The 23,429-nt window shown below is 35.1% G+C and overlaps 1 protein-coding gene across 4 annotated transcripts in view; it reads left to right on the top strand.

The window, feature by feature from the left end:
• Positions 1-22,456, top strand: part of PXYLP1 (2-phosphoxylose phosphatase 1) — a 55,974-nt gene extending 33,518 nt beyond the window's left edge. For all 4 annotated transcript variants that reach the window (XM_069063368.1, XM_069063367.1, XM_069063369.1 and 1 more), the window contains 5 exons: positions 5,413-5,544; positions 11,979-12,137; positions 12,445-12,571; positions 17,515-17,654; positions 20,295-22,456. In XM_069063368.1, coding sequence (XP_068919469.1) covers positions 5,466-5,544; positions 11,979-12,137; positions 12,445-12,571; positions 17,515-17,654; positions 20,295-21,226 — 1,437 coding nt within the window. In that variant the 5' untranslated portion in view covers positions 5,413-5,465 and the 3' untranslated portion in view covers positions 21,227-22,456. The remainder of the gene's footprint in view (positions 1-5,412; positions 5,545-11,978; positions 12,138-12,444; positions 12,572-17,514; positions 17,655-20,294) is intronic.
• Positions 22,457-23,429: the final 973 nt, after the last annotated feature.

The raw sequence follows: 23,429 nt of genomic DNA, 5'->3' as shown, positions 1-23,429 counted from the left end.
TAAGTTCGGGTATGTTTGAAAGAGCAATCTCATTCCTTTATAACCACATTCCATTCAGGATCACTTGTTAGGTAGAGGTTATGAAGTGGCTCATCTGGTTTATTTCTATAAGAAAATGATAAATTAAGGTTGAGGTTCTGAATATTCTAGTTTAACTCAAGACCTAGAACTTCAGTTCTGGATTTAAATGGACTATTTTCAGTCTTCGTACTTCACATAAATTGCTTTCTTTAGTTTGCATCCCCATCCAGGTTTTCCCTGAGAACATCAGAATTTGGCCCATTTTGTCTTTATCTGTCAACTTGTCTGGGAACATCAGAGTATATGACTCATGTCTAAATCTCTAAGAAAAGGTGAAAAGGCCCTCAGCTCTCACGTCAGCCCCAAGCCCTTAGACTAACAATGAGAATACAGGGGAGACTTTACTTTTATATGACCAAAAGCCCAAAGCACAAGGTACTTTTACCCAAGGTCATAAGCATCAAGACAGCTCTCTGTCCATCTTTAGTGAAACTCTCTCTCTTCTCTTCTCCTAGAAATATAGTCATCCAGACTTCAAATAGTTTAAGATTGAAGCTGCCTCTAAAGGGGAAAGAACTGGGAGTCCATAAAGAATCAAATACTTTCTCACTGTATACCAGTACAAGTCTAGCCAGCATACTCCTTCATGTTATGACTGTTTGGTTATTTTTTTGCTTTTGGGGGGGCAATTGGAGTTAAGTGACTTGCCAAAGGTTACATGGCTAGTTTTTGTGTAAAGTGTCTGAGGCCGGATTTGAACGCAGGTCCTCCTGACTCCAGGGCCAGTGCTCTATTCACTGTGCCACTTAGCCGCCCCAACGTTATGACTGTTTTTCATGATGCTTCTGACTCCTTCTTGGTTCTTCCCTAGGACTTCTTTCTTTTATCTCCTGAAGCCTTGGTCCAAGAACTTGTTTCTTGGGTAGTTCTGTCTCCAGGGAATCTGTAGTTCCTCTGTCCTCTCCATTTCTTCTTCTTTCAAGCCCAGATCCAAGGATATACTCTGCTTTACAAAACTCTTCATTTTAGTCATCCATCTTCCTACCAGTGAATCACTTAGCATTCAAGGCAAGGATTCATGTTCCATCTAGTTTCCAAATGTGGTGTCAGTGAGACATTTATATCCTATATAAATAGTCAGAGGACATCAAACACTTTCAACCTCGTCTTAGTCACAGTTAGGTATTAAGAAAGTAGCTTTGTTGTTAACTTGAATAATTATGTTAAGAACTCTTTCTAAAAAGAAGTGGGGGTAGTTTTCTGTAATTGCTAACTTATTAATTTTCTGTAATGATTAAGCCTATTTGGTTCATAAAAACAATCCCCAAAGAAATAAAATTAGTTGAAATCACTTTTAATTACTTTATTGCCCAGTTTTATATAAAAGGAAAATAAAAATGGATGTATTAATGGATATACTATACTTATAAAAGAAGAATGTACTAAAGGGATTTAAGGTATTCTAGACTCAGTTTTAAGTTTTATTCAACTTTAAATCAATTTTATATGCTTATTAAATTTACATAAAACTAAGAAGAATTATTGAACTGTTGGATGACAACTGAAACTAAGAGATAAAATCACATAGGGTGAAATGTAAACTCTATTATTTAGATTAAAAAGTCAACTTCGGAGGTGGAGCCAAGATGGTGGAGTAAAAGCACAAACTTGGCGTGGGCTCTGGCTCCAACCGCTTCCAATACGTGTAAAAAAAAATGACTCTAAACAAATTTTAAAGCTACAGAACCCAAAGAGTGACGGAGAGAAACAAATTGCTGAAGGCAGCCTGGCAGGCTGAAGGAAAAGTCTATCACAGCACGCTGGAAGCCAAGCACAGCCCCCTGTGAGCTGTGGTTCTGGCTCCAGGGTGGCCCAGACCAGCTAGAGCAGACTTTAGGAGAGTGAATCACTGGCAGCTGTGGTGGTTTCCAGACTTCTCAACACATAAATGCCAAAGAGAAAATAAAGGGTCAGTGGGGAACATTGTTGGAAGGGTGAAGGAAGAGTGCGGTCTGGCCCCTGCCCCCAGGGCGAGAAGTGGCGGCTGCAGCTGCTCCCACCTGGCTGCTTCCAGAGCTGCTGTGCAGATGGTAGGGAGACCAAGCAACCATTCAGACAGTAATTGAATATTCTTGCTTTGACCTGCCTGGATCTGGGTTGCAGTCTTAGGTGGTGGTCCTAGAATGTGCAGCCAGTGTGCCAGAGCTTGTGGGGGCTGTAGAGAGGGCATCCATTCAATAGCTCCAGCAGTTGCAAAAACCCCAGCAATTTGGGACAAAGCTCTTTTCATTCTTTTCATTCTTATTGTGGAAACATAATCAGGATAACACAAGATCTAGCAGCTTCTACCTTAAGGGATTGAAGGGCTTGGAATATGATATTCCGGAGGTCAGAGGAGCTAGGACTAAAACCAAGAATCACCTACCCAGCAAAACTAAGTATAATGCTTCAGGGGAAAATATGGTCATTCAATGAAATAGAGGATTTTAAAACATTCTTGATGAAAAAACCAGAGCTGAACAGAAAATTTGACTTTCACATACAAGAAGCAAGAGAAGCATGAGAAGGTAAACAGGAAAAAGAAATCATTAGGAATTTATTAAAGTGGAACTATTTACATTCCTACATGGAAAAATGATAACTGTAACTCATGAGACTTTTCTCAGTATGAGGATAGTTGAAGGGTATATGTATATATATGTATGCCTACATATATATGTATGTATGTATAGGAAGGTATATATGTGTATAAATATATATGTGAATTTGTGCATATGTGTGTACATGTATTCATAGACAGAGGGCACAGGATGAGTTGAATAGGAAGGGATGATATCTAAAAAAATAAAATTAAGAGGTGAGAGAGGAGAAAGGGAGAGATAGAATAGGGTAAATTATCTCATATAAAAGAGGCAAGAGAAAGCTGTTACAATGGAGGGGAAGAGCAGGGAGGTGAAAGGAATGGGTCAACCTTGCTCGTATTGAATTTGGCTTAAGGAGGGAATAACATACACACTCAATTGGGTATCTTACACTACAGGAAAATAGAGGGGAAGGGGATAAGAGGGGGGATGATAGAAGGGAGGGCAGATTGGGGGAAAGGGTAGTTAGAAGGAAATACTTTTGAAAAGGGATAGGGTCTAAGGAGAAAATAGAATAAGTGAGGGGCAGGATAGGATGGAGGGAAATACAGTTAGTCTTTCACAATATAACTACTATGGAAATATTTTGAGTAACTACACATGTACAATCTATATTGAATTATCTTCCCAGTGGGGATGGGTGAGGAGGGAAGAAGGGAAAGAATCTGGAAATCAAAGTTTCAAAAACAAATGTAAAAAAAAAAAAGTCAACTTCATGGGTATGAATTGGGGGAGAGGTGGTTTAGTGGTTCATGTAAAAAAGACCCAGATTTTTGTTTGACTTGAAATTTAATGTGCATCACAGTACACATGAAGTGGCAAAAGTCTTCAGTGAAAAAGAAGTATACTTACTCTACAGCGCTGGACAAACTACATCTGGACTATTCTATTAAGTTCTGAGTGCTACAGAAAAAGATGACATGTGGTGTAACAGAAAAAATACCGGAGGCAAAGAGCTCAGGTTTCAATCCCAGCACTGCCACTTCATATCCATAGGCTCTTGAATAGATGGCTTAACCTCTTTAGGCCTCTAGTTTCTCATTTGCCAAAGGAAGGTTTGGACTAGGTGACCCCTGAGTTCCCCTCCAGCTCTAAATTTGTGATCCTGTTATCCTAATTTTTATCATATGTAAAATAGTGAGGTTTTTTCACAGAATTATAAAATAACACTGTACCGGTCTGCCTTCTGCCGTCCAGAATATGGCTTATAAACAAGCAAGTGTGCCAAAATAAAAAAAAAAAAAAGACCTTTTGGTAGTAATGACATAGATGTTACAGAATTCATTCTCTAAAGATCTTGCATTTTACTTAGAGGAGGATCCCTCATGGCCTCACTTGTTTTTACTGTTAATACAGTTATAACTAGCCTAGCTATCTAATTTTTCAAATCTTGTAAAAGCAGAAATAGTTGAAGAGAGGAGAGTTCACTGCATACAGGTAGGCTGAGTGTACTTGTTACCAACCATAAGAATAAACTCTTTCAGGGGAGGAACTATTTTCTTTGTTTTTATGCCATCCAGCATCTGACATAATACTTTTCACTGATGGTACTTAATAAGTATTTGTTAAATTGAATTGAATTGAACCAGTAGAAGTGACCCTTGAGAGACTTAGTAATGGGATGCTATAGAAACATTCTAAAAAGCAGACAAAAGAACTGGAAAAGAAGTCTCCTTAAACATGTCATTTCCCATCTGAATGCGCTTATTTTGGATTTCTTTTAACTTCTCTGACTGCAGTCATTTCAGATTTCTTTGATTTCTCCACCACACCCCTGATCCAGGGACTTTTCCTCACTCCTTCCCTCTCCTGTTCCTCTTTCCTATTCAGATTTCTTGGGTGTGCTGTCTTCTCCCATTAAATTATAAGCTCCTTTAGGGTCAGGACTATCTTTTCCTGAATTTGTTTATAAGGAGCACTTAGCACTTTGCTTGGCATCCAGAAAGGGTTTAATAAATGTTTATTGACTGACCCACTGTCTGGCTTTCTGTGACAGTTTAGTGTAGAACAAACAGCCTTATATATACTTAAGTGTATAAATAATATACTTAAGTGTATATACACTTAAGGTACCCCATGAAGACTTCACTGTATGACATCAGTATAGATAGAGTCCGAGAATCTTGGAAGAGACCTTAGAAGATATTAAGTTCATTCTCCTTATTTTATGGACGAAGAAGAGGAAACTGAGGCTAAATGTGATTGATTTACCCAAAATCACACAGTTGCCCAGAAGCAGAATGCTTTCATCATAATAAGCCTATTTCATCAAAGAAAGGTTAAAATGTGTGAATACAGCCTTTTTTTTTAGGTGCTTAATACTTGATAGGTGCTGGGGACACAAAATAGGAAAAACAATATACTATTAAGTTGCTTATAGCAGTTTAGAATTTATTTCTTTGTTTATGGAGGCAGGGAAATGTAGAAAAAGTTAAGATTTCTATAAGAGGGGTTAAAGATTTTTTTTTTTAAAGTTGGAAGGTTAAAAAAAGGAAAGTTTCATTATCTGGAAAAAATGACTTGTGTAAAGTGCTTTCTTCTCAGTGTGCCAGATAAATGTAGGATTACTGCATTATTATTTATTTTCAAAGTTTTTCTGAATGGAGCAAATAAGAACAATAATTTTTTTTTTTTTTGTAGTCAGGGATTAGCTCTTGTTTGCCATGGCAAAGAGTAATTGAATTTTTTTCAGTTGACATATTTAGTTTTCCAGCCTTTCAACAAATGTTTATTGCCTCTTTTATTCTAGGGCCTATATCCAGTTTGAGGTGAAACCATGAAGAAAAAGTAGAACAAATAATAATGCTTTTCCGAAATCGTTTTTTGTTGCTGCTGGTCTTGGCTGCTTTACTAGCCTTTTTGAGTATCAGTCTACAATTCTGTAAGTATGTCATTTAGGGCACCCCCTACCCCCCCCCCCCTTTTTATTTGCCTCTGAATTCCAGAGGATCCCAGTATATAGGAAATGATTAAGGTATTCATTGTTTATTTCCTTAGTGAATGAAGTGTGGTAAATCTGAGCTCTTTGTTGTGTTTATAATGTGAAAATCAAAAGTGAGTGAATATGTATTTTTTAGTTTGTTTCCTCTGCATTTGTATATTTTTCTTCCTCCCCATTCCCAGATTTTTTTTTTGGTTAATTGTGATTTCTTTACTCTGCTTTCAGAGGCCTACTAGGAATTCTCTCTGATTGACCCTCATCCCTTTTCCATTTTATCTGTTTCTGGATCTGTGACTGTGTTTTGGTTGTGGACAAAGAATTCTACACTTAGTCTTGAATCTTATTGTTATTTGCCCCTTAACAATGCAATTCAATTGGGTAACCCAGACTGTTGGAATTGCACATATAAATGAGGAACTTTTAATGGACAGGTGTCATCCTTATAATCAGTCTAGAGAAGGATTCATTGAATTATAGGAAAGAGAGCACCGTGCGATTGTGAATATACCTGGGAATTTAGTGTAGTTTGGGAGAAGTCAGTTTGGAATGAAATGACTAGGTGATCAAGTTTCTTTGTTTAACCCCAGGCTTATAATGGATGCTTAAGAAATCTTATTGTTGATAGTAAAATTATTGAAAATATAATTTTATCTTTTTTAAAAAAGTAATAGATCTGTAGTTGGTTCATGAATTTAAAAGTGTAATACTTTAAAATGTTTGTGGTGAGTCAGTAATTTGTTTATAACTTTTTATTCAGAAATTTTCCAGTCTTTACTTGGAGAAGTGAACTCTTATTTAGAGTCAACTCTAGTTTTTATTTTGAAAAGTTGACAGGTACTAAAGGGTAGAAGTTAGAATAAGGGTTCATTCTATCTGCTTCATTTCTGTTTCATGAGTTGGTTTCCACGTCATTGAATTGGCTTGCTTGGTTTGCTTATATAACTCCACTGAAAGTACCTTCTGTTTTAGGACAGTCAATTTTAAGGCATACTTTTATAGGCACATTTTGCAGAGTGAATTATCCTGTGTACAAGGATATACTGGTGATACAGAAGCATCAGAAATTAAGACATGAATATTTTTACTTCATTTCTGCTCTTAGGTAAACTTTTATGGAAACTATTGTTTTTGCATTTCTCCCATTATTTTGGAAATTAGGTTTATCTTCTTAGGTAATATTGAGGGTTATGGCATAAGAAACTAGGTGGTGAAAGTTCAATTAAGCATGTTCTCTGTATGACCTAAATTCTTTAGGCTTGCTACTTGTTAAATGAATTTCACATTATGACTTTCTTTGTCTAATTTGTAGATAGTGAATTAACAACATGAATATATTTAAGTTGTATAATCAAGTATAACATCATAGGATAATGCCTTATGAAATAGTATATTGTGATAAGATGTTATATTTATTTGTTTTTGTGTTTTGAAATGATATTCTTTTCTGTGTTAATGGTTTTCTTTTTCTGATATTTTAAACAGGAGTAAGTCATGATGCTGTTTAAAATACAAAAGAAGTAATTCTTTGCAGTAGTATTTTTCTTTTAATAAAGACACTTGAAATCCATTAGCGAACAAATATTTTAATCATCTACAATTTATTTGGTGTGTAGAGGTACAAAGAGGTATGAGATATGCTCCATTTTTTGCAATGTAAACTTATAAAGTTCCTCTACTACCGATAATGTGGAAATCAGATTTATTTACATATAAAATACTGAGTATTGTGGTGTAAGAAAGTAGGTGGTGAAAGTTTAATTAAATAGACTTTTTGTATGAACTGGTCTTTAAGTATGTTATTTAAGATATATGAATTTTGCCTCATTGTTTTTTTTTTGACTAACTTTTTGAATATGGAAGTAACAAATAGAAATATTTTTTATTTTAATGTTTTGAGTTCTGAAATAGCTGGCATTTCTGCCTTTATTTTTCATTATTTAGTGCCACTTTTAAAATCTAAAGTCTTCCCTGAACCCTTTGGGATCAGTATTTTTTTCTAAGATCTCACAAAGGCCTTTTTTTAAACCTCTTTACTATAGTTGTCATGTGATTTTGCACATTATAGTGGTCTGTTTTGGTAGGTTAGCCCCTTCCTAGACTCTGTGCCATATGAGTCAGGATGTTATAAAACTTTTTATTTTCTCGAGTGCCTAACACAGTACTGCTAAGTAGCTTCTTAATAAATACGTGTTGAATTCTCAGATTTCTGATGTTAGAGTCAAAATTAAGGGTATGTAAGAAGTATATGCCTTTTGTCATTAAGAGAAAATATCATGCTTAATTGACTATTGCCTGAAAATGTAATTGCTTAAATTGAATTGAGGATTTAAAAATAAAGTTGTACATATGTTAAAGACCTTGGAGACTTAAGATTCATCATGAATCATTGCTTTATTTTTCTTTCTGTTTTTCACTTGTAGGTGATTACCAATTTCATGCCTTAATCTTTTGTTTTTGTGTTCAGTCTTACAATGTTAAGGAAGACAGTCACTAGTCAGTTTTCTTATCATTAACTGTGTGTGACTGTATAGATTGCTGTTGAACCTGAATAACTTTAGGTGCCTATTGTGTACAAGGCACTATTATAATCAAGCTTATTTTAACTTTTTACCTAAAAGAAGGTTAAATAGGTTTATTGAGGGTCATAGGATCCTCTTCAGTAAAATTCCTGAGCCCTGTTGCATGGACTTTGTGTTTCAGTAAATATCTTTCATGTTTGGTTATGACTTGTCACATTTTCAATTTTCATCCAATACAGTAGCCTATTTTTTTATATTAAGACTTATAGATGGTTGCCATATATAGACAATAATTTCTAATTGTTTTGAAAGAATTGGCCCTCACAGAGTTTGTGATATGTAAGATATATTAGTGTATAAGGAATAAGACTCAAAAAATTCTTTCTTTCCTTCTTTCTGCCCAAGGTCACACGGCTACTTTTTTGTATTGTGTCTTGAGGTCGGATTTGAACTCAGGTCCTCCTGACTCCAGGGCCAGTGCTGTATTCAGTGCCACTTAACCACCCCTGAAGAGTCTTTTTTCAGTCTTCAGTCTGCTTCACCTCCCTGCAGCCTCTGAGAGTGTTGATCATTTTTTCCTCCTTGATATCCTCTCCTGTCTAGGTTTTTGGGATACCACTCTCTCCTGGTTCACTTCCTACCTGTATGACACTGCCTTCTTTGTCTCCTTTGCTGCATCCTCTTCTAGATTATGCCTTCTAACCTTAGGTGTCCTACAGAGTTCTGTCCTGGACCCCTTCTCTTCTCCCTAGATACTGTTTCATTTGGTGAGCTCATCAGCTGCCATGGATTTAATCTCTTTGCTGATGATTCTCAAATCTACCTATCCTACCCCAATCTGTCTGCTGATCTCCAGTCTTGCATCTTCAGCTGCCTTTTAGATTCCTTAAATTGGATGTCCAGTAGACACCTTAAACTTAATTGCCCCAAACTGAACTCCTACCTTCCCTTTTTCTGTAGAGGGCAATATCATCCTCCCAGTCTTTTAGGCATCCTGGATTTCTCACTCTCTCTGCTGCTCCTCCCAACCCCCCCCCCCCAATCCAATCTGTTGCCAAGGCCTGTCAATTTCACCTTTGCAACATTTTTCCAATAAGCCTTCTTTTCTCCTCTGACACTGCCACCACCCAAGTTCAGCCCCTCACCACCTTGTGCCCTGATTTTTGCAGTAGCTGCTGATGAGTCTGCCTGCCTCAAGTGTCTGCCTATTCCAATCCATCTTCTCTATTCATCTATTAAAGTGATTTTCCCTAAGCATAGGTCCAGTCATGTCACATGTCCCTTGCCCATACTTAGTACACTCCAGTGACTCCCTTTTGTTTCAGGAGCAAATACAGAGTGATCTGTTTGGCATTCAGATCTCTTCATAACCTAGTCTTTTCCTACCTTTCCACTCTTATACCTTACTCCCCATTACTTACTTCCTGATCCAGTGACGCTGGTCTCCTGACTTTTCTACGAGGAAGATACTCTTATCTCTTGGCTCTGGGCATTTTCTGTGACTGTCCCCTATGCCTGGAATGCTCTCCTGTGTCTGTTCCAACTACTAAACCTTCTGGTTTCCTTCCCAACTGAAATCCTGCATTCTATAGGAAACCTTTCCCAGCCCCTCTTAATTACAGTGCCTTCCCCTTGTTAATGATTTCCTATTTATTCTGTATGTAACTTTCTTTCTATATATTTTCATATTGTCTCTCCCATTAGATCATAAGGCTCTGGAGGGCAGGGACCACCATTTGCCTCTTTGTTTGTAGCCCAGAGTTTGGCCCCGTACTTGGCATAGAGTGAGTGCTTTAATAAATAGCAACTGATGGTTTGGAGCCAGTAGAGGCACGTTGCTTCTGTGCAAGTCCTTTGGTCCTTAAATGAGAGAAGTGTACAGGAAGAATGCATTATGGTAGGGGAGAACAAAGGAACTAAGAAATGAGAATACTGCTTACTTGACCAATGAAGGGTAGCATTGAACTTTAGGAAGTAGCAATGAGTAGATTTGAGTTTGGTTGCTGAGAGCGACTGGCTGAATGTGGTAAGCAGTAAGAATTTAGGGAGGAAGGAGAATCTTTTTTTTTTTAAAGCAAAATTGTAAGATATTTGAAATTTTTGCACCGTAATTCCAAGCATATTTGGTTATGATTACCTTCATTCTGTGAATGATAGTAGTTTATTTTTCCTCATTTACTTTTTGTTTGCCCTCCTGAGTGGGTGATTTTTTTTTTTTTGTAGACTAGTATTTGACAGTCACAAAACTAATCACTGAATCTAGGACTCTTCTTTTTAATTTATCATTTTAAAATTTTTATTTTTTATTCTGAATTTAACAAACATCAAAAAAAGAGAACATTGAAAGAGAACAGAAAAGGAGGATTATATGTGTAACCATGAATCCCTTAAAAAACATTAGCAGGCATGGTAGACACATGCCTGTTGTAATCCCTCCTATAGAGGGAGGCTGAGGCTGTGGATTGCTTGAGCTTAGAAATTCTGAATTTACCTGAGCACCTTACCTTCCAGGGTTGTTGTGATGATCAAATGAGATATTTGTAAGGTGCTATATAAATGCTAGCTGCTGTTACTATTATTGCTATTATTATTGTTATTAGCATTTTTAGCAGTGGATCTAGAGCATACTTTTTAAGGGCAATCCTTCCAACAAATAGTGTCGTTGATTGTCATTATTGGTGCAGAGCTACCTTAGTTACTTCGGATTATCTTCAGTATTCTTTTGATTTGGGGCTTCTTTGATGCTTAAGTGGATCCATTGATTTGGCTATCACCTCCAGACTGTTTCACTTCCTCCTGTTCTCTTCTTGTGTTACTCTTCTGTCTCTTTCTGTGAATACCCCAGAGAGGATCCCTTTAACATGCTAGAAGCTTCAGTCATACTGACTTTGGACATTTTCTTTAATTTTAATACTGGGGGTGATACTGAAACAAATGATTGTATTATCTTTTAGTTCAGACTTACAGACTGGATGGAGCATGATCCAGTACCTATTTTGTTGGGCATTAGTAGTGAAGAATTGGTCTTGAATGGAAAATATTGCTTAGAAAAGTACAAGGTACCTGAAAGCAAATACAGTGATTCAGTAAAGAGAAAATTGTGTTGAACAGCCTAATGTCCTTCTGTGATAAAGTAATAGAAGTGCTGATATGGAGAAGCTATAGATAATCTCTCTTATTTAAATCTATCTAGATTAAAATGAGACTTTATTTTTATGCTCCATATTATGTTCTTATTAGCAGATTAGTAAAATGTAGTCTAGTTCTGTGGTTTTTTAAACACTCTGCAGTTGTATTCTGTGGAATGGAATTAATTATCTCTAGAATCTAGCCCAAAAGTTAGAAAATGATGGCTAGAGGAGATTTTGTGCATATCCTGTTGTTAAGCCAAATCTATTTCAGCAAAGGATTTCCGTTGAACATGAGGTTGAGTGCCTAAATCTTGTGGATTATGTTACTGCTGGGTGGGTGAATTGTGTCTAGGTGGTTAATTTTTGTGGCTTAGAATCAGTAGTACTCTCAGATATGTTAGTTCTGTGACTGGTATTGTTTAATAATACATGATTAAAAACAAAACAGCAACCTAAAAAAAACAAACCAAAAGCCCCCCAAACCTTGGCTATCAGATATCAGTGAAATGTAAGATTCCATTGAAAAAATTATGAAAAAGATTTCCAATGAAAAAATTGACACTGAAGTGGCTTCAAGAGTAATTCACTGAACTAAATGCAAGCTAATTCAGAAAAAAATTAAAATAATGAAATTCAGAATTACATTTATATAAAATTACAGGATTGTTACAGAATTACAATTATACCTCATATGATTATTTAATTATATTGAAACTTTTTTTAGTCCATCTAACGCCAGTAACACCAGTCAGAAATGGGATGAATGGTAAAAATCGCAAGAGAATAATGCCTGATCCATTGACTGAACCTCCTGTGGTGGATCCTATTCATGAAGCTCGTATTTACTGCAATATTCCAAGCATTATTGAACGTAGTGCGGAAGGTACGTTTTGCAATATTGTGTAACAAATTCGATAGCTGTAACAAAGTACTTTTTTTTAGAGCTGTTTTGAAGAGTCACAAGTTTAAAATTCTTGGATATGGGAGGGTCAGGGAGGAATGATAGTAGGAATACAAGTACTCAGCCTTCCTTTTCATGGAAATCAATGGTTTATGTTGATAGATAGAATTTTGCTTTGTAGACAGTTTTTTAAGAAACACCTTTTTATATTGAAGCATTCCTATAAAACCTAGTATATCTTAACACTGTTTGCAAAACTAATGTTAAATTATGTATTTCTTATATGTAGGTCATGCACCTTATTATTTCAAGCTAGTATCTGTTCATGTGTTAATTCGTCATGGAGATAGATACCCACTTTATGCCATTCCTAAAACAAAGAGACCAGAAATTGACTGTACTTTGGTTGCCAACAGGTAAGCTGCATTTTAAAAAATCTTTTGCATATTTATAATCATTTTTGAAACTAACATGTTGTTTCCTTTGTTTTATATCATTAGCTGTTGCTGTACCTTATATGTTTTAGTTTTTCAAAATTATAGAGGTAACATTCTTCAGGATACTTTTTAAAAATGTGAATGAAAATTTTGGTTTATTTGTTTCAAAAAAAAAAAACCAAAAGTTATAAGTTCCTTAAGGGCAGAGACTCTTGTTTTATTCTTTGTATCTTCTGGATGACAATATGGCACAGTGGAAAGAACATATTAGTTATGGTGTCTGGAGGCCTGGGTTCAAATTTCACCTCTGAAGTTTAGTACCTCTATGACTTTGGCAGTCACTTTATCTCCCTGGGCCTCAAGTTTCCTCATCTGTAAAATGACTTTCTAGTCCTAGGTCCATGATGTTGTGATGCCCAACTAACATGATATCTTACACTGTCAGTAAATATTTGAATGAATAAATGGTGAAAACATCAAGAATAGGAAGTGGAAAATGTGAATATAAAAATTTTAAGATCTTGAAATTATAATGGTAATGACAAGAAAAAGTGTCAGATGCTGAGGGTGTATTTAGAGATGTGTAATGTTCACAAGAGGTAGTGTGGTCATGTGGCTAAAGGGCACGTTATAGTGAAGTGAAGACTTGGGTGCAAGTTCTGCCTCTCATTGTCTGTCTGATTGACTAATCACTTAGGTCCTCAGAGATCTCCCAAGACTGTAAATTGCAGAACAAATGTCATTGGTGGAGGTAATTTCCTTACCAAAAATCAAGTAAAAATTTCTGAATATGGTTTTCTTTATGTGGAGATAATATCTAAGATCACAAACCACCTCTTAAAGGGAAAAAAAAATGAGACAACAGATGTGATTTTTAAAAGTACTAACAGTGGTCTTTTTTAAAAATTTAATTTACATAATAGAAATATACTTATAAATTATCTAATCAAAACACCAGGAGAAAGGACTGTACTTGATTTGGGTACATATAGGGTAACAGAATTGAGGTGGTATCAAATTGAGTTCCTTTGGTCACCTGTGTACAGACTCTTTGGCCCAAATTAGAACTTTTACCTCTGTTTAATGATGTGACATGAAATTTTATATAATCACTAACTTGTGTTGATCACTTCTTAGTGTCAGATTTGAATCTGTCTGTATAATTAGGACTGAGTGTTTCAAATCAGTTCGTTTTCCACATCCAAAATTCTGTGGTACAGGACTCAGTGGCTTTTTGTTATAGTGAGATTTTCCTCCTTCCACTTATCATGTCCCTATAGGACAATATCATATTAACTGTTATAATTGTACTAAATCTGTTTGAACAACGAGATTATCAGTTCCATGATGGTTGGGACCTTTACTCATACACTTATTTTGTATTTCACAAAGTACCCAACACTAGGCTAGATATCGAGTAAATACTTATTGAATTGAATCAGATTACCTCCTGAGACTTGAATAGAAGAATATTAATTGATTTTGAGTCTTTACAGAAAAATATTTTTCAAAATTAATAGAATGCTGTTTTTCCAGTTAGATGCTTTTTACTTTTTTTGCTTTTTGGAGGGCAATTGGGGTTAAGTGACTTGCCCAAAGTCACATGGCTAGTAGTTGTGTCAAGTGTCTGAGGTAGAATTTGAACTCAGGTCCTCCTGACTCTAGGGCTGGTGCTCTATTCACTGTGCCACCTAGCTTCCCTGATGCTTTTTACTCTTGAATACTCATTCCATGAATTTATATGTATCAGTGTTGTTACTTAGTTTAAATTACAATATAAACTATTTGAATTTATTTTCTGGTACGAATGCTGCTTTTTTTTCTTAGTATTCTAGTGAAGAACTCATTACTTATACAGTTTATGCTGCATCGTTATTGACTTCCTAATGGGCATGCAAAATAGCTTTGAGGTCCTATGTTGAGCTTTATGCATTAATGTTTGTGATATAAATAGATATTCAAAGTGAAATAAGAAAATGTGGCCAATTCTTTGAAATCTGTAAGAATTTAACATTTTTACTACTTTTGAGTATTCAGCATGCATGAAGATTTCTGATGAGGCCAAGGTCAGGTATATTTTTATTGAAGAATTTATTTCATGGATTTGATGAATAAACACCAAAACTCATAATAATTTTAATGTTTAAAGCAAAAAGTGTTATGCCTGAGGTTTATCCATAGAGTATATATACTACTTAGTTTGGTTAACTATTGTCCAAAAAAAGGACAATTATATAGTTAAATTAGGGTGAAATGAATTTTTATTTATCCCTGTCTCTATCAGATTTAGTAACATCAGTATAACATTAAAATTTGTACAAGAAAGAAGCTCCTTCTGCTAAATAAATACTTGATTATAATTGTGTCCTCCACTGAAGTTCTGATTTGATGTCTTATCAAAAGGTAGAGGTTACCTTGACTTTTTGTAGGTTATGCCAGCAGCAGCTCTGGTAGGTTCAATACCAAGCTAGAAAGTCTCTGATTATGGGTCTGGTCATAGACTGTATGTCTTTGGTTTAGGGGCTAGCTCAGTTAAATTCAAAGAGGTTTGTCACCAGGTTGCCCACAAGTTGATAACTTTTTTTGCCTCAGCATCCCTTAAAGGTCATGTACTGTATTTGTGGGGGAGTCAGGATCTGTGTAAGGGAAAAAATTACCCACTCCAGAGATCATAGATCTTTGAAATATTGAAGTAATAATTCCATAAGTAAAAATTTCTGAATATGGATTTCCTTTATGTGGAGATAATATCTAAGATCACAAACCACCTCTTAATAAGGAAAAAAAAACCTTAATTAAATTATTTTTAACATGAAAAAGTATTTATGAATAATCACGCAGTGAAAACATGAAGAATTTAGGAAATTATTTCCTGTAACTGTTTTTAGTCATGTAACGTAAGTTTAATTTCAAGGTCATGCCCATAGTGCTTAGATTCTTAATAAGAATCCAGAAATACTGAGAGAAGCATTTTATGTATCTTAAGGGGTACAACCTATAGTTTATGAAGATAAGGATTAAAAGCTTAGTTTTCATTTTACAAAAATATTAATTTCCAAGATTGCAAACATTTTTATATATTAATTTTTAGGAAAAAAATTTGTATTTTCTGCCTTAGTGAAAAACATGTAACCTGTGGTGTTTTGGATAAGATGTGCCTTTACAAAGTGAAGTTTTGAGATTTATGTTTTTTTTGTCAGGTTACTAAAATCATTTTAGCATATTTAGAATCATGATTGCATCCATTTAAAATGTCACTGTTAATGGAGTTCAGGTGGTGAGAGTTTGCTGTTTAGAGCAGTTTGATCTTTGCCTTTCTCCTTGCTGTTTCTTGTTCTTAATCTAGCAGTTAACTTCTCTCTTTCAGTCACTGAGTAAACAGCATTTTAGTAATCAGTTGGAAAGTGTGCATTCATTCTTGTTATTTTGTTAATCAGGGAAAATTATTTATTACTAGATTTTTTACTTTTAAACTTAATTTTGTATTAATACATTGCAAAGATTAAAACTTAAGGTTTTACACTGGTTCTTTTTCTTTTTCTTGGCCAGCCAGTGGTTTGACTCAAGGTGCGTTTAAATGTGGTGTAAACATGCTAAAATGCATTAATCGTGAAAGTGAAGTGCTTATCATATGCTTCTATTCACTACAAGGTTAATTCTGCAAAAATACTGCTTTCATCATCTCATACACCTGCTAAAAAACCTCCAGTGACTTAGTCTAAGCTTCCCGGCATGGCATTCAATGCCCCCTACAGTCTGTCCACAATGTTTCTAATTTTATTTTCCTTCACTTCTCCTTCCCAGTTAATTAATGTACTGTCCCCTGAAACGTGACTAATACATTATTACTACCTTTCAGATTTTGCTCATGGCATTCCTATTATCTAGGATAGCTTCCCTGTCCTTCCCATCTATTTAAATCTATTCATCTTGCAAGGCCTTGCTCAAATCTCATTCATCCATGAAGATTTTCCAGACCAGTACAGCTTGAAGTCCTCTCTTATTCCTTTAAAATCCTAAGTATTTTTTGTCTGTACAACTCAGTTAATAAAAGGAAACAAATTATTTTGTGCATATATATATTTTACTCTCCTAACTGGATTATAAATTTCCTTTATAGCCCTACTTGGTAATCATTCAGTTGTTTTTTGTTTGATATATATCAAACTGAGTTAAATATTATCATTCTATAAAGTAACTTTAAAGTCGAATTTTTGGCTTTACATAAGGGCAAGATGCATGAAACAATTAGAAAGTTAGAATGTATAATAGAGTGCTAAATTATACAGTAAAATAAATATGTGAAATAGAAATTAGAGGAAAAAAATGAGTGGTCTGAACTTTTCAAGAAAAGCTTTAAATAGGAGGTGAAGGACTCAAGCTGGGACTTGAAGAATGACAATTTAATTGATTATAAGTGGTCAAATAATAATTAAATTTAATATTAAAAATCTGGTGATCAGTACATGGTTAGGTTTGTAGCCCTTTATCCTTGCAGCCAATTTTACCTTTTGATCTTTAAATATGGTTGGTGGATGAGAGGGAATACTCAGCATCAAAGCCTCAGGAGCCTACTAGACTCCAAAGACATTTGCTTGATTAGCTAACTAGCTAGCTCCAGAGAAGTTGAATTAGAAAATCATGATTAGGTCTAGAGAGGAGGCCTGGAATCTGATAACTCAGTAGCACACAGATAATTGGGAGCTGCCTGCCCATGAATGCATTTGGAGACCTAAAGCTCATCGTCTTAAGTATGGACTAAAATTGTTTATGAAGGACCATAGGTACAAAAAAAAGCAAATAACTTTGAACAATATGATTTGTTAGAATAAACCATTCAATTTATCAGTTTACAGTTTTGTTTTTGTATTATTACATGAAACATTTATTGGGCTAAATGTATTTTGGTTTGTCCTTTTTAGGAAACCAAATCATCCTAAACTTGAAGCTTTCATCAATCACATGTCAAAAGCATCTGAAGTCTTAATGGAAGGCACTCTTAGTACCCTGCCTCTTTATCCTAGTCATTCATTGTGTGAAATGGGAGAACTCACACAGACAGGTAAGTTTCTGTTTCCCAAGAACAGGTTTTTCTTTAGAGGTTATTTTCTGTGGCTGGAAATACTACCCGGTCATGTTTTTATATATTTTTCTATTCTTCCCTACAAATTTACATTACTTTTAAAGTTATTTTATTTTAAATCTGTTGCCTTCATGTAACTTTAATCTTCAAAAAGCTTGTTTGGGAACATAATGTCCAAATGAGATAATATATGTAAAACACTGAAAACCTTAAAACTTTATATAAATGTTAGCTATCACTATGGGTTATCATCAACTTTTGCTACATCAATTCTAGTGTTAACTTCCTAGCGTTCATTGGGAAGAAATTTGACTTGAAAAGATTGACCCCATCTTCTACCACATCACTAGGACAAGTGAGACAATAATTAATCTTACTTTGGTACTTCAAGGATCTGTTGTAATTGTGGGTACTCTCCCCATGTATTAGTAATTATTCTTCTAGAGTTACTGTTTCCATGCAGATGATGAGCCTTTCCAAATTTAGCTAGACTGGTTGTCAGAGAACATACACAGTCACTCACCTTTTAAACTAAGCTTTTCCAGCTTGGCGTGGGACCTGTCATATTTGATACTTTTTTTTGGTATAACTTTTGTGAGAACCCAGTGTCACTTCTTTTATATGATGATTAGAGTAGCAATTAGTCTCTAAACAAAAGAATTGTCATATTACATCAAACCAGTAACCCATCCAGTCTGTATGTGGTTGGCTTCTGAAAAGTGGCCTCAAGGTTGATGATGTAAGAGAGTACAATTTTCTTCATGAACTCAGCCTCATTTTCAAATGTTTAGGGTCATTCCCTGTACATTTATTTCCAAGTCCCTTTAATTATGGACCAAAGAATTTATCAAAAATTTATGTATATAAACTTAGATCTTGTTTATATTTTAAATCTGCCATACTTCTTGAGGTTCAATTCAGTTCAACAACATTTATTAAGTGTCTTTTGTGTACAATGCACTACATTAGGTTTTAGGGGATAATAAAGCAAAATGGAAAATGAATCCTCACCTCCATCTGGTGTTCCATTCTATTGCAGATAACAGGTTCCTCAAATTTCTATATTTTACTGTAATATAGGACTCTCTTTTTTGCTAGAAAAAATACTGTCTTCTCTCTTTCAAGTGTCAAGGAGAGACTCACCTGTTTGTTCTAATATTTTAAGATTTGATTGCGTTCAATTCATCAAACATTTGTTAAGTGTGTGAAACACTTTGCTGTTCACTTGGAAGGAGTTTTAGATAAGATAGGATTCCTTCTCTCATATGGAACTTAGTCTAGTGAGGCTATTGCACATAAAAAACGGTAAATCATAAGAAGTTCTGAGGAAAATACAAACTCTGATACACAAATCATTTTTAACATATTTATGTCCTTCTGGAGTTCATGAACTTCAATCATATCCCCTCATTGTAGAGTGAAGAATTAGGAATTTTTTTTAATCTTTTAAGAGTTCTCCCACTTTGTTTAGTAATAACTTTCTCTTGTTTGCCCTTATTGCATCTTTTTTGAGATTTGTATTCTGGGTGTCTTCTGTGGCTTATGGTTTTATGCAGAGTTGACAAGTGCTTTCCTCTTTGTTTTTCCCCTTTTGAGGATGCCTAGCATATTGTTTGTCTTTTTTTGACTGTAGTCAGCAGCACATTTTGCATGTCTTCCCGAGCGTATTAATGACGCCTGGACCTCTTCTTTTGATTGTACCTGATAGATTAGAGCCACTACTTATATAAACTTAGTATGGATTATCTTTTCTTAAATATTATATTGTATATGCCTACATTAAAAATTTATCTCTTAGTTTTCTGTCTAGCCATGTAGCTTTATGAAATCTGGGTACAGTTTTTCATCATCAGCTTCACATTTCACTACTTGGGATTTCTTTTGAAATTATACTGTACCCTACCTTTTAAATACTAAGATTAATGGGTCTTTAAGAGTTTAAATTGCTTCTCTTGAGACAGTAGTTCTCACTAGCTCAGGAATGGGAAGGTCAAATGAGAACATAAAGGGATATTAATAAATGAGGGAATAGTAGCAGATGAGTAGATTTTTAAAAATTTATTTACATTTGATTAAAAGAATATATCGAGCAAATTGAAGCTTCATTCTTCCCTACAAATTGAAGAATACTTGCTAATGGAGAAGAAAAAGTCCTCCCTCTGCCCTTTCTAGTTATAGATTTCTCAGCCAGTTGCTTATATATGGTAGCTGATATTTTCATCCTTTTGGGAGGATCCCTGAGTAGTATAGAAGACAGCCAGGGACTGTTCCCCAGGGAGGTTGGAGAAATTGAGTAGACGTTATGCTGTCTAGGAAAAGCAGGTGTGGAATAAGCATTATCATACTATTCCTGTAAGTGAAGGACAGATATCTCTCTGCCATCTCTGCCATATAAATTTTTATGCAATTTTCCTTCATGAATTGATGATGGTTGTCCAGCTTGCAAAGCTGAATTGGGTTCGGATATTTGTATTTCATATTCATTTAAAAAATCATAAATTTTAAGATTGATTAAACTTTTATATACTTGTCCCTCATACTATTCTATTTTTTATGCGCTCTCTTTTACTTTCCTTCACCTCTTATATTCAGGAAAACTTTTGTTGTCATTTTTGTTAGGTGTTGTTCAGCATTTGAAGAATGGACAGCTCTTAAGAGACATTTATTTAAAGAAACACAAACTCCTTCCAAAAGATTGGACCACAAAGCATCTTTACTTAGAGACAACTGGAAAAAGTCGAACTCTCCAGAGTGGACTGGCTTTGCTCTATAGTCTTCTCCCAGATTTTGAGTGGAAGAAAATTAACTTTAGGCACCAGTGGAGCACCATATTCTGTTCTGGAAGTTGTGATTGCCCAATGAGAAATCAGTATCTAGAAAAGGAACAACGTCGTCAGTACCTCTTGCGTGTTAAAAATAACCAGTTAGAGAACACTTATGTGGAAATGGCAAAAATAGTGGGGATTCCCACGAGGCAACTAAGAGCTGCTAACCCTATAGATTCTATGTTATGCCACTTTTGCCACAATGTCAGCTTCCCTTGTACCAAAAATGGTTGTATTGACATAGAGCATTTTAAAGTTATCAAGACACATCAGATAGAGGATGAAAGAGAGAGACGTGAAAGGAAACTTTACTTCAAGTACGCACTACTGGCCTCTCATCCTGTACTTAACCAGACGGTCAACCGGATGCTACGCATTGCAGAAGGCAAGAAGGAAGAGATTTTTGTTCTTTATTCTGCTCATGATGTCACTTTGTCGCCAGTTCTCAGTGCCTTGGGTATTACTGAAGCCAGGTTTCCAAGATTTGCGGCCAGATTGGTTTTTGAACTGTGGCAAGATGGAGAAAGACCTGCTGATCATTTTATCCGTATTCTTTATAATGGAGTTGATGTCACATTCCACACCTCTTTTTGCCAGGAACACCACAAGCATTCCAGCAAGCCTATGTGCCCTCTTGAAGATTTTGTTCACTTTGTCAAAAGGGACATGTTTTCAGTCTTAAATAGTAGTAGTTATTATGATGCATGTCACAGAAAAACATTTTAAAAGAAAATCATTCAGTATTTTGTGAAATTTGTGCTGGTACAGAAGATGACCACTTTTGGTTCTTTCTGATTCAAAAGGTACAACAGTATTGCTCTGAAAATACTTAGAAATCCCAGTTTGGTACCATATAGGTTGATTGACTTGAATAGCAAATAATTTGCCATGATTTGGTACATGACCTAGTTCATTAATTTGGCATAGTTCTGCTTCATTGAGAAACAGAGGTACTCTGCTATAAATTGATGTTGCTTAGAATAAACGATTTTCCCTCTTATACCAGAGTAGATGAGTCTGGGTTGTCGATTCAGAATTTTGTTCTCTTGACTGCCATGGTACTATATACTATGTAACCAATAAACCTCATTCACAATGTTTCTTAATCCTGTGCAGATGTAGGTACTCCTTAAATGGAAATATTCCTAAATTGGATACCCAACAGCTCTCTACTGTGATTGTACTTGCAGAAGTAATTAGAATACCAAGAAATTTATGTTGGTTCTAGCAGGTCTTTTACTAGCAACATAATCTTGGTATAATGATCTAATTACGAAAGAATATGAGGAAAATGATCATTAAATCAGGATGACTCGAATAGTAAAATTATTAAGGTACTTTATGTTCATGATGATAAAAAATACTGTGGTATAAGATCACTAAGTGTGTTTTAAATATTTGTCTGCTGTAGCAAAAGCTGGATATGCTGAGATTTTGATATGCAATTTTAGTATTTTTGTAGTCTAGAAAGATATTTTCTAAGACTTGTGTTAGAAATGGTGTACTAATCGCAATTTCCTGTATTTTCTTGATATTCAGAGATTTATGAAAAGCCAATTTCGGATATCTTTGATGAACATACTACCAAAAAATAGCATTAGTGGGTAATTATTGTTGCCCAGCTATGGAACCGAATACATTTTTAAACCACTTTTGTCAGTTACAAATTGTAAAATCTGATTTGATTTTTAAGGAGATATTTGGAGTAAAACTTCCTTACTGGAATAATAAATTAATCTTTATAGTGATAGATTTTTTTTTATACTTTTAGAAAAGATTCTAATTTAAACTCTGATATTTGAAATAATGGTGCTAGTTAAATCAGAGGAAATGTAATCCATGAGTGAGATTCTCTAGTGTTATTGGCATTCCAGACGCTTCTTTTTTATTTTTTTTGCTCAGTGCTACATTTGAATACACTTGTTTCTATCAATAAATTTTTGAGAAATGTTTGTATATTCTGTGGTTCATATTATGTATGCTGATTACATTTGCTGGTTTTTTTTTAAGATTTATCTTGAATGCTTCTGTTCTTGCTTTTAAAAACTTAAGTGTTATCACTTGCTGGCATTTTACTGCTAATTAGATTCTTTACAACCACTCCAGATATATCTGAATGAGAAATTCTAAATATAAATATTTAAGAACAAAGGTGTGATCAAGAAGACTTTTAAAAAAATCAAATTACAACTAGATAGGATAGACAAGACACTCTGGATAACAACCAGCACCCAGGTATGGCAAGGGATGTTGTCTGCCAGGATTTCATATATCAATAAAATTTTAAAATTGTGGCATTAATACATTAATCCCAAAGTCTGGTGATTGGTTTGAAGCCATGGTGTTAGTAGAGAGAACATTAGACAGATATGGGAGTATCAGTTCTGTCTCTTAGCCACAAGGTTATTTTAGGCAACTCACTTTATTTTTATTTTATTTTATTTTATTTTTTTTAAGCAATCGGGGTTAAGTAACTTGCTCAAGGTTACACGGCCAGTTATTTCTGGGTGTGGTGCTGAGTGTCTGAGCCCAGGATTCGATCTCCAGGTCATCCCAACACTGGAGCTGGTGCTCTTACTTGCTGTGCTACCTGGCCGCCCCAAGGCAACTCACTTTAACCACAACTACCCCCCTTACCCTACAGGCTCTTTAACTGGAAAAGGACAATGCTGTATTTTTTTTTTCCAAATGCTTTATTAACTTCTGATTTACATCATTCATTTCCGCCAGATTTTGAGTTACAAATTTTCTCCCCATTTTTCCCCTACCCACCACCCCAAAATAGCAGTCTCACAGGATATCCCCTTCTCCACTCTGCTCTCTCCCATATTTTCTCCATACCCCTTTCGACTTTTCCAGTGGATCTCTATGCCCCAGTGCCTGTATATCTTATTTCCCAATTACATGTAAAATAGTATTAATAATAGTG

Source organism: Petaurus breviceps, unplaced genomic scaffold, assembly GCF_028583685.1.
Source record: "Petaurus breviceps papuanus isolate PSGF00001 unplaced genomic scaffold, PetGlider_PUasm1.0 90556, whole genome shotgun sequence".
NCBI classification, from domain to species: domain Eukaryota; kingdom Metazoa; phylum Chordata; class Mammalia; order Diprotodontia; family Petauridae; genus Petaurus; species Petaurus breviceps.
This window is presented reverse-complemented; position numbering and strand designations above follow the sequence as displayed.